Raw genomic sequence first — 12,098 nt, 5'->3', positions numbered from 1 at the left:
GAACCCATTATATGGAGCAAGAATTACCGCATCCCCTTTGAAGATCCATGGTCCTCCTTCCATCACTTGCTTGCAGTCACGGAGACAAGAAAAATGCAGAGTATAAAGTTTGTCTTCCAGTGGGTGAGTCTCGACGGGTTGAGTGAGATCCCATGACACACGCATGTTTTTTTATAAAACTAACTATATGTCTTCTCCTTGTGGACACAGGCTATGGCCATCCATCTAACATCAGTCTCCGTCGGCGCCTCTTCCTCCTCAAACATAACATCATCCAAGTCATCCTCCTTCAAACCAAGCTTCTCAATCATCTCCTGGATGCCATCCATGGTCGTGCTCAACCCTGATGCCTCCATACTCATCACCCGCCCAAAATGAACGATCTATCGAGGCATATGAACCCTAGAACCGGCCCAATCTATGGCGACGACGCTGGCCAAGACCGGGAAGGCACATGAGGATTGCCCCTCTCCTTGATCAGTATGAACCAGTGATCACTATGTAAGGTTGGGTGGTAGGGCAAAATTACTCAATGTCGGCCGCCGCCGCCACCAAGAGGATACATAACCCTAGCGAGAGTGGAGGCCTCTACGTCCGCATAGGAGTTTCGGTTGGGTGACGTTTTCTTGTTCGAGCCTTGTCCAGGCTGTTCGCCCTGACTGTAGAAGTGCATGCTCTAGCCAATGCAACCAAAAGACTGATCTGATGGAAAAGACTATACAACATATTTATATGTCAACACCCCTCTCATGTGTGGCCACCTTAGGCCTAAACGTGGATCGAAAGTGGCTGCAATTTAATTGCACCAGCTGGGACCGAAAGTGGGTTGCATATAGAAGTGTATGCTCTAGCCAATGCAACCAAAAGACCGATCTGAAAGAAGAGAGTAGGTAATAAATTTATACGTCAACACTGACATAAGGAGGGAGACAGGGGGTCCGGTTGGAGATGCTTTTACTTACAATGTTTTTCCTGGTCACCAAAGGGGAAATAAGTCATGTTTTAGTCCAACTCTCCCAATACAGAAATTTTGCTGGGAACCGGGAGATGGTCTTAAGCCTAACCCAACACCCTCTTATATTGCATTTGCATCTTCATTTTTAGTAATAATACAATAAGTTTTACTACTAAGACGATTTGATGAAATAGATTACACATCACGTCTAAACCAGTTTTATCTGGACTTACTAATTAGCTGACACACTGGTGATTTGGCTTTCATGGTTGGCATCCTGCTTGACAAACCTCCTCCAGTACCAATGTCCCGTCCACACTGACTGCATTGCTTCCAACGGCACGCCCTTGGTTTCCGGCAGGAATGCTGCCACGAAGATGGTCATTGTCAGAAGCCAGCCGGCGTAGAAGAGGAACACGCCGTACTTCATGCCGCAGAGCAACGCGATGAACACCTGCAACTCCACGAAGGAGAGACACAGTGCGACAGAGATGCTCATGGCCTGCCCGGCCGACCTGATCTCCACCGGGTAGATCTCGCTCGGCACCACCCATCTGAGCGGTGCCCACGACACACCGAAGCTGAACGTGCAGAGGCAGATGAGGACCAGCACAGCGGTCGCGTAGCCATGCGGCATCGTCACCCCTTGGTGCTTCCCGAGATGGCCCGCCATCACCCATGAGATGGCCACCTTCATTAGTTCACCAACCAAAATTCAATTATATCGAGCCATCTAATGATATCGATTTCATATTGTGAATGTTGACTTTTGACTTTTGACAAATTTTATGCAAACTGAAAAAACGGAGGGAATACCTCGCAGAACATCATGCCGATGCCCCCAACGATGAGCAGGAACCTACGGCCGGTGCGGTCCATAACGAAGGTGGACAGAACTGTGGCTACCAAGTTTGTCATGCTGTTTATCACAGAACCAAGTATGGCCTTCTGGCTGTTGAACCCCACCGTGCGGAACAGCACAGGCGAGAATACGGCGATGACGATCATGCCGGTGAACTCGAAGAAGATGGGTATGGCCAGCCCCACGGCCAGGTAGTGCCGGTACTGCTTGCTGAATAGCCTCCGGAAAGAGCCGACGTTGTTCCGGCGTGCCTCGTCCACGGCGCGGACGATGTCCTTGAACTCGGCATCGATGTTGGTGCCATCTCCGCGGATACGCTGCAGCGCCGCGCGGGCTCGGTCGGGCTGGCCTCGCAGGACGAGGCTGCTGGGGGTGTCCGGGATGAAGAAGGCTCCCACGACGATGATGACGCCCGGGACGGCTGCTAGGCCGAGGGAGAGGCGCCATCCCCAGCCAGGGATGCGGTTGGTGAAGTAGTTGGTGATGGTAGCGGACAGTATGCCGATGACGACGAACGTGTTGTACGACGACGTGAATGCGCCTCGCCACCGCGCCGGCGCTGTCTCAGAGAGGTACACAGGAGCTGCCTGCGGTAAAAAGAAGGAGATGGTCAGTATGCATAAAAAAGGAGATGGTCGGTATTGGGCCTCAAAATACCCCAGGGCCGCAATTATATTGTATTTTTGGGCCTCCATATATACCTGTAATGTGAACCCAAGACCAAAACCGAGTAGAATCCGGCCGATGATGAGCATGGCGATGTTGACGGCCGCGGCGTTGATGATCGAGCCGGCAAGGAACATGACACCGCCAATCAGCATGATTGCCTGGCGGCCCACCCTCCTCGTGACTCGGCTCGCCACCAACGATGATAGAGTGCCGGCGATGAACAAGGACGATGTAAAGGCGGTGAGCCACTGGTTGTCGTACTTGCAGTATGCGTCACGCTTCGGGCTCTTCATCCTGCTCTGCACTTCCGGGAAGAACTTGCTCAGGAACGATTCCATTTGTGTCACGCCACCTGAGTCAACCAAAAGTACATTATATGTATAAGGATAAAAGTTCTTGCCATACACTCTGCTTTGCAGTATGATTGTTTTTCGAAATTATGTTAAAACACAATAAAACTATAAACACTTAAATAATATAATAAAGTATGTAAAAATATGAAAAAAAATGTTCCATTTTTAAATATCAAGTATTTGAAATAATCATCAATTAAGAAGAGTTCACATTTTAAAAAATGTTCAAGTAAGCCAGAAAAGTGTTTATGTATTTTTAAAAATGTTCATGTAATTAAGAGAAGTGTTCATGTCATTCAATAAGTATTCACAACTTATAAAATATATTTATATAATATTAAAAGCTTACGCACATTTTTTAAAATGTTCATATACTAGAACATAATTATTCTATCATAACATGATATTTTTTAATTCTGAAAAGAATTTACATATTTTAAAAACTGCATAAGTAGTTTAGAAAAATGTCCATATATAGGCTAAAAATGTTGGTGTATTTATCAAAATATTTGTTAACAATAATAAAACAAGAATATTAAAAAGGAAAAAATAATTATACATAAAAATAAAAAAATTCCAAAAGATAAAAGGAAACTAAAAGAGAAAAGGAAAAAATAAATTAAACCAAAACTGAAAAGTGAAAAACAAAAAACAAAAAACTAGGAAAACCGGCTATCTGCTATGACATTGGGCCTCAGGCCCATGTATTGCTTACGTGGGCAATCACCCACTATATACCAGTACAGGCGGTATATAGCATTTGTAGGGTGCGGTCGGGAACCCCCGTTCAGCGCGTGCGCCGTAGAAACAAACATGTCGTTGCTTTTGGCCGGCCTATCAATGCGACTCGATATCTAACTCACTCCTGCTCACATGACTGCTCACCTTGCTCGCTTGCTCGGGGAACTCTGGTTAATTGGTTGACCGGCTGACCGTTGACTTTTGAATAAAAAAATGTAAAATTGGAAATGTTTATGGCTTTGAAGAAAAAGTTCACGATTGTGAAAAGAATTCGCGGTTTTGAAAAAAAAACCACAAACTATAAAAAAAGTTGTCAGGTTTGAAAAGAAGTTCGCAAGTTTGAGAAAAGTTCATAATTTTTGAAAAAATAGTGCGAATTATAAAAATGTGACTTTGAACATAGTTTGCAGATTAACAAATGAATTTGGTAATTTTCATGCATTTGAAAAAGAAAATAAAAAGAAAATAAAAAGAAAAAACAGAATAAGACCGGTCCAAAAAATGGAAAAAGACAACCCGGTAGGAAGCTTCTAGAAGCTTCATAGAACCTGTTGAAAGTTTCAAGGAGCTTCCCAAAACTGGTTGTTGTAAAAAGCTTTTCGTGAAAAGAAAGATGAACAAACGTTGCATGGGTCGGCCTATTCCCTACAATGCACACAGGGAGGAGTGTGCGTCATTTGCAATTAAGCCTGTAAGTGACGCAGAGGGCGCCAAGTAGGGATTGGGAGTGTGGTCAGAGGGAGATTGGAGAACTCCTTTTCTACGTGTTGTGCAACAAATTAGTCCAATAACCTGCAATGCTAGTCACGCGGGCCAGCCCAATAGTTTCTTATTTTTATTTAATATATCTATCAATTTTTGTTGCTAAAAAATATATCATTTTCCTCATTTTAATAGTTTTCTAAAAGTATCATAAAAAGAGTAAAAATATATGCAGTTTGAAAGAACAATTGCGGCGGCATTGCCTATATGATGGTCATTCAGTCACAAATAACACACACGATGGCGTCTCTGCTCGGGCTTGACTACAATGGAACAAGATCCAATGGTGCATAAAACAAGAAAAGATTAATGCGGACCGTTAGATATTTTATATGGATGTTCCAAAGTCGCACGGGAGCTGATAGAGAGCTCTGTTCATTTTGCGAAAACCTGTGAAGCTTCTTCTATCTTAGTCAAGCCTCATCCGCTCGTTCCTTCTTCTCCATCGGACCGTGTGAGTGCGTATTCTAAATAATCTCCCATTCAATAATGGACAAAAAAAATGCTATATGCTCCCAGGTCATGCGGAAGCATCTGCCCATTCTAACCACACATAAAGTATACTCCATAATTTAATGCATATGGCGTCAACGCAATGCCTGGATCACATGCTTACGGTGGAGATGTCATGCTTTAGATGGAGCACATATTAAAATTTCTTGCCGTCTGTTGGATCTCATCCTGTATTACTATTACTACTAGATAGATTCAACTTTGACTCTAATGACTTCTTATTTTCGCTTCATTAAAACTCTACTAAACCAACTAACAAGGGAGACAGGTTTGTGTAAAGCTAATTTAGGAACATCAAATCAGCTTAGCTAATACTCGCTAGTTATATTAAAGGGTGAACCAGAGTGTGTGCCTTGGAACTAAGCTTACTGGAGTAGAACACACAGAACGCACGGACCTGTGACGCCAGAGTCATAGCCGAAGATGAGGCCGCAAGAGGCGGCCATGAGGGAGGTCACCACGACGGAGAAAGTCATGCGGCCGCCGTACTCCTGCACACGGCTGTCGCCTGCTACGAAGCCACCGGCCGCCATTTCTCAAGCGCTCGCGCTTGATCGCAAGTCCTTCTGGTTTGGATGGAATGATGGGCTGGACTACAGAATATACTGAATGGTAGAAGACCACCGGCGATGTGTGTGTATTTATAGCTTAACCAGGCGGAGGTTTGTATTCTAACTTTCTAAGTCTACACACAAGTGGTCTTTCAAAAACATTTGATTAATGCAAATCTTACCTGGACGTCTGAATAGCCTAGCCATCCACATACCACACCAAGTGGGCATGTTCAGCAACTATTATTTTTATCAGAAAGGGAAGAGCAAAATGACAGAAAGAGAAAGAATTGGACTTAGATACACCTACTGCTCCAGATACTTAATTATCTGACGTTCATAAATTCCTCAAAGCTATGTAATAAACACGATCCACATTTTTGTGCGGAATTATTTACAGTCCACTCTTTGCTTATAAGCATGTGCAAATGTTCACAACAAATACAACATTACGAAAGTCCATGAGAATAAAAGCACATGCCACATTCTGAAGCAAAGATGCAACGTATACGCCCAACTACCATTTTATGTCGAACCATCTGACCTTAGGTTTAAATAATGTGGCGGAGCCTTAGGTTTATAATTCGAGTATGTTGGCTCATTATTTCCCTCCCTTTGTCTCTCCTTCAAGGAAATGCGGCTAGGGTTCCTGCCTCTCGTTGGCGGCGGCGCCGATCTCCCACATCTTTTGTGGCCTTAGGGCTATGGGTGTGCGGTGTATCCCGGTCCTTGCCGGCGGGAGGGCTCCGTTTTCAGGTGCTTCTTCATGTTCTGTTAGGATTTATGTCCTGCTTAAGAAGACGAGACAACGGCGGCTTCTTGAAGATGGAATAAGGCTCTCCCCGCGAAGCCCCTGTCCCAATGGTGCGTCTATCATTGTCGGAGGACGTGTAGTGGTGTGTCTCCGACGGATCTCACGGAATTGGTCGGTGATTGTGGTGGATCCGTTCGGATTCGGTCTTTATTTGTCTTTCTTCACTTGTCTTCAGGTTGGATCCTTCCGATCTAACCTTCTTTGGCCTCCTGGGGCGCGCTACGAGCTCAGCGGGCGCGCCCTGTGAGCTTGTGGCTCACCCATAGCTCTTCTGGCCTCCTCCCAAGCCTTCTAGGGTCCCTTCTGGTCCATAAAAAGTCACTGTAAAGTTTCATCGCATTTGGACTTCGTTTGATACTAATTTTCTGAAAAGTCAAAAACAAGAAAAAAAAACAAAAAATATCACTGGGCACTAGGTTAATAGGGTAGTCCCAAAATGATATAAAATAACATATAAATGTATATAAAGCATCCAAGATTGATAATATAATAGCATGAAACATAAAAAATATAGATACGTTGGAGACGTATCAGAACTCTGCCTCCTGGTTCTCCGAGAGGTCTCCCCCAATGGTCACTGTTTTGTCGTTGTCTTCGGGGTGGACCTGGAACTTCTTGGTTTGCTTTGCTGGCTGGAAGACGGGATAGGCCGCGCTTCTGGGGGAGCTCGACCTCGGATGGCCCTACCTGTTTTCTTATCTTGGCGAGCTCGGCGGAGGCCAACGCGGCCTCAGCGAGTTCCACGTTTGCCACTTCGGCCTGGTAGGCTTTCTTCGTGCTCCTCCGGACATTGATCGTGCCGTTAGGGCCAGACATCTTGAGCTATAGGTAAGTGTAGGAAGGGGTCGCCATGAACCTCACATATGTGGGCCTACCCAAGATCGCATGGTAGCCGCTCTAGAAAGGGGCGACTTCAAAATGGATGGTTTCGCTCCGGTAATTCGACTCATTTCCGAAGATGACCTCGAATTCGACCTGGCCTAAGGGACGCACTGGGTGGCCTGACACTACCCCGTGGAAGCCCACGTTCGACCTCCAAGTCCTGACAGGGAGATCTTCATCTTCTCCAAGGTATCAATGAAGATGATGTTGAGGTCGCTTCCTCCGTCCATCAGGACGCGTGAGAGGCGGCAACCCCCGCCGATGGGATCTAGTACCAGGGCATGTTTGCCTGGCTGCGCGATGTCTTCGGGGTGATCCCCGACGTCGTCGGTAATCATCTCTTGGGACAATGCCAATCGTCTGCTGGATGCGCCCTCTACCGCGTAGAGCGTGTGTCTGGCAAGCTTTATGGTTTCCGCGTGTGTCAGCTGTCGTGAATGTCATATTCACGGAGGTCTCGCAGGAGACCCCGTAGCGCCGGGGAGATCTTGTGATACGTCTCCAGGCGGGGTGATCGGGTCGAACATAGACCTCTTGGACCTTCCTTGCCTATTGTACACGCATTTGACGTAGCGTGAAGGCGAGATGTCGAGGAATTGTCTTGATCCGTTATGTTGTCAAATGAAAAGGAAATTTACTTTATATTATCAAATAATAAATTTCTTAAAAAGTGTTGGTACGGAAGGCACCCGTGGATATGGCTAGCCATGGACTGTGAAAGAATGGTGGAAAAAGAAATACACTTTATTTTTTGTTTGGTAACCACCTATGATATATCTAGCATGGAAAGTGTTGGGAATTAATCGGTCGTTTTCATTGACGACAAAAGTATGCCTCTCAAAAAAATTATCTCTCAATTTAAGCTTTGAGCTCTGGCACCCCTACAAATCTCCACTTCCCTCTGCGAAGGGTCTTTCTATTTACTTTATGCAAATTTTATTTTTATTCGAGTCTCCATCTTCTCTTATAAAGCACCAACTAGGGGCACTATGATCATACTTGAGCATTGGATGTAGCTAATATCCGAGTGTGTCTCATGAATGGATCCATGATTGAGCATGATGGGCTAGGGATAGCTTATTTTAGGGTTGATATTTTGAAAGACATGGTTGCTTGTTGATATGCTTGAGTATTTAAGTTATCATGTCAAAACTAGACTATTGCTTTGTTCAATATAAAACACCAAATGTCCATGCTACAAAAGAAAAAAATACGTGATGAACATGTTAGCTAGGGCTGGACCAAAAGCTCGTAGCTCGCGAGCTTAATGAGCGCTCGATAGTTTGGCTCGTTAAGCTCATAGCTCGCTTCTTAATGAACAGAGCCAATCATTGATTTTAGCTCGTTAATCTTAACGAGTTTAACGAGCGAGCTAACGAGTTTCACGAGTAGCTCGTTAAGCTCGTTTGTAACAACACAATACATATTTTTATCTTACGTGACAAACTTTTTGTAGCACCTCAACCCATCTATTTATCTAATCGACATATGAGGCAACAAACTACTTCATTTCTTTTTATAGTCACCATATTTCATCTTGAAAACCATACCTAGACATTTAACATGTATATGGTAACACATTATAATCTGTTAACAAGCGCTCGCGAGCGCTCACGAGCTTAACGAGCTTCAAACGAGCCGAGCCGAGCAGAGTTTTCTGCTCGTTAATCTTAACGAGCTTAACGAGCCGAGCCTTAACAAACGCGAGCTTAATGAGTACGAGCTTAACGAGCCGAGCTGCTCGTTAGTCCACCCCTAATGTTAGCCAGCATTCCACATAAAAACTTCTGTTTTTATCATTTACCTACTCGAGGATGAGCAGGAATTAAGCTTGGGGATGCTGATACGTCTCCAATGCATCTATAATTTTTGATTGTTCCATGCTGTTATATTATCATTCTTGGATGTTTTACAATCATTTATAGCAACTTTATATCATTTTTTGGGACTAACCTACGAACATAGTGCCTAGTGCCAGTTGTTGTTTTTTTGCTTGTTTTTACTTCGTAGAATATCAGTCACAAACGGAGTCCAAACACAGCAAACTTGTTTTGAAGCTAATTTAGCAACATCAAATCAAATTAGCTAATAGCTAGTTATATTAAACGGTGAACCAGAGTGTGTGCCTTGGAACTAAGCTTACCGGAGTAGAAAACACAGAACACACGGACCTGTGACTATAAAATTCAAAAGGCCGCCGGGCAGGAGAGGCGAGAAAGATAAGCGAAAGAATGGAGGAGATGCTCTTGTGTTCAATATGGCGGCAGAAGAGATGATAGCAAACAAAAAAGAGTTGGAGTTCGAGAAAAAGCAAGAGAAGGAATGAAGGTGGTTTAACGTCAAGGCATTAAGGGCACTCAACTTGGCAAGGCAGGGTCCTGTTTACCCCAGATCTCTCGGGCCGCTCCCGCGGGTGGCTCAGGAGAGCAAAATCGAGCCCGCCGCCGGGAGGCCACCCACCAAAGTTGCTCCCCTCACCGCCACCAGTGTACGCAGCAGGGCAAAGCCCGTGAAATGTAGGCGGCAGCGGGGCTGTCGGTCACTTCCGCACAAGATCGAGCAGCGCACGGGCGTCCTGATCTGGCAGGGACTGGAGCTCGGCAAGGCAAGGTGCACGGAGGAGTGCGAGTGGGGCACGTTCGCGAGGTGCTTGCACCATGGCGCGCTACAGGAGTGGGGCCACGCGGATCTAGCTTGGGCGCATGGGGATGACTCGGGGCTGTGCGGATCTGGCACTGTCACTGGTGCGCGAGGCAGAGTGGAGGTGCGGGGCTGCGCGCGTGGCCTGCTGCTGCAGCGAGCGTCCTTCGCGACGGTGTGGCGAATCCGGCTAGCTGATAGCCTAGAGTGCAGCGGATGGCTGCAAATCCGGCAAGCATGCTGGGGCTCATTTTGGGGAGGTGACGGCGCGCGGTTGCAGACGGGCCGACCAGATCTGGGCCTATCCAAGGCGGAGGCTAATTGCGGCGCGTAGTGGGAGAGGTCCGAGGCTGTGGCTGTGGTAGTTGCGGGCGGGCCGACCATGACCTGTACTTGTCGGCCTTGGCCGGCACCCGGGAGGGGCACTGCCGGCTGGTGGTGGTGCTCGGTTGTTACTTGATGGAGCAGGGAGGTTCTGTCTGCGGTTGGATGCGGGGTGTAGGACCCGATCTGGTCTCTGCAGGCCCGTCGTCAAGGAGGCTAGCTGGTGGCCTTACACAACGATGGCATGCTCGCTGGGTGAGGGATGTGCGCGGTCCAGTGAAGGTATGGGTTGACCTCGGCCTACTGCGTGGGAGTGGCTGCACCGGGTGAAAGCCTGGCCGGTGCTGGCCGGCCGGCGGCGACGGTGCCCATGGGCGTCGCTATCCTCCTTGGAGGCGTCGCCGGGATTCTTCACGACCTATACTCCCGGATCAAGTTCTTGAAGGAAATATGCCCTAGAGGCCATAATAAAGTTATTATTTATATTTACTTATATTATGATAAATGTTTATTATTCATGCTAGAATTGTATTAACTGGAAACTTAGTACATGTGTGAATACATAGACAAACAGTATGTCCCTAGTGTGCCTCTACTAGACTAGCTCGTTAATCAAAGATGGTTAAGTTTCCTCACCATAGACATGTGTTGTCATTTGATGAACGGGATCACACCATTAGAGAATGATGTGATGGAAAAGACCCATCCATTAGCTTAGCATAATGATCGTTTAGTTTTATTGCTATTGCTTTCTTCATGACTTATACATGTTCCTCTGACTATGAGATTATGCAACTCCCGAATACCGTAGGAACACCTTGTTTGATATCAAACGTCACAATGTAACTGGGTGATTATAAAGATACTCTACAGGTGTCTCTGACGGTGTTTGTTGAGTTGGCATAGATCGAGATTAGGATTTGTCACTCCGTGTATCGGAGAGGTATCTCTAGGCCCTCTCGGTAATGCACATCATTATAATCCTTGCAAGCAATGTGACTAATGAGTTAGTTATGGGATGATGCATTACAGAACAAGTAAAGAGACTTGCCGGTAACGAGATTGAACTAGGTATGTGGATACCGACGATCGAATCTCGGGCAAGTAACATACCAATGACAAAGGGAATGATGTATATTGTTATGCGGTTTGACCAATAAAGATCTTCGTAGAATATGTAGGAGCCAATATGAGCATCCAGGTTCCGCTATTGGTTATTGACCAAAGATGTGTCTCGGTCATGTCTACATAGTTATCGAACCCGTAGGGTCTGCACGCTTAACGTTCGATGACGATTTGTATTATGAGTTATGTGATTTGATGACCGAAGTTTGTTCGGAGTCCCGGATGAGATCACGGACATGACGAGGAGTCTCTAAATGGTTGAGAGGTAAAGATTCATATATTAGAAGGTTGCATTCGGACACCGGAATGGTTTCGGGAAGTTTTGGATAAGTTTCGGAGTACCGGGGGTTACCGGAACCCCCCGGGTAGTGAATGGGCCATCATGGGCCTTAACGGAGGAGAGAGGGCCAGCCAAGGAGGTGGTGCCCTCCTTTCCAATCCGAATTGGACAAGGGGTGGGGTGATAACCCACAAGTATAGGGGATCAATTGTAGCTCTTTTCGATAAGTAAGAGTGTTGAACCCAACGAGGAGCAGAAGGAAATGACAAGTGGTTTTCAGTAAGGTATTGTTTGCAACTGTTGAAATTGTAAGTGGCGAGTAGTTTGATAGCAAGATAATTTGTAACGAGCAAGTAACGATAATAGTAACAAGTATGCAGCAAGGTAGCCCAATCCTTTTGAGGCAAAGGACAGGCCAAAATGGTCTCTTATAATAAGCAAAGCGTTCTTGAGGGTACACGGGAATTTCATTTAGTCACTTCCATTATGTTGGTTCGATTTGTGTTCGCTACTTTGATAATTTGATATGTGGGTGGATCGGTGCTTAGCTGCTGTTTTTACTTGAACAGACCTCCTACTTATGATTAACCCTCCCGCAAGCATTCGCAACTACGAGAAAAGTATTAA

At 45.8% G+C, this 12,098-nt stretch overlaps 1 protein-coding gene and 1 pseudogene across 2 annotated transcripts; one reads left to right on the top strand and one right to left on the bottom strand.

Annotated features, from left to right (window-relative positions):
• Positions 1–949: 949 nt before the first annotated feature.
• Positions 950–5,476, bottom strand: LOC125541779 (sugar transport protein MST1). Of its 2 annotated transcripts, XM_048705109.2 has the most exons (4): positions 5,253–5,476; positions 2,519–2,838; positions 1,772–2,404; positions 950–1,646 (listed from the first exon to the last, which is right to left on the bottom strand). In XM_048705109.2, exons 1-4 carry the CDS (start codon positions 5,386–5,388, stop codon positions 1,188–1,190), a joined length of 1,548 nt encoding a protein of 515 aa, XP_048561066.1. In that variant the 5' UTR covers positions 5,389–5,476; the 3' UTR covers positions 950–1,187. The 2 variants fall into 2 exon arrangements, with proteins under 2 accessions (XP_048561066.1, XP_087400407.1); XM_087544281.1 differs by having other exon boundaries at positions 1,772–2,838.
• A 4,283-nt stretch (positions 5,477–9,759) lies between these two features.
• LOC125537219 (uncharacterized) lies at positions 9,760–10,509 on the top strand (annotated as a pseudogene).
• The last annotated feature ends 1,589 nt before the right edge of the window (positions 10,510–12,098 follow it).

The sequence above is a fragment of the Triticum urartu genome, chromosome 2A (genome assembly GCF_056163025.1).
Source record: "Triticum urartu cultivar PI428250 chromosome 2A, HENAU_Tu73, whole genome shotgun sequence".
NCBI lineage: Eukaryota > Viridiplantae > Streptophyta > Magnoliopsida > Poales > Poaceae > Triticum > Triticum urartu.
The sequence above is the reverse complement of the archived record's forward strand: the minus strand, read 5'-3'. Positions and strand labels throughout refer to the sequence as shown.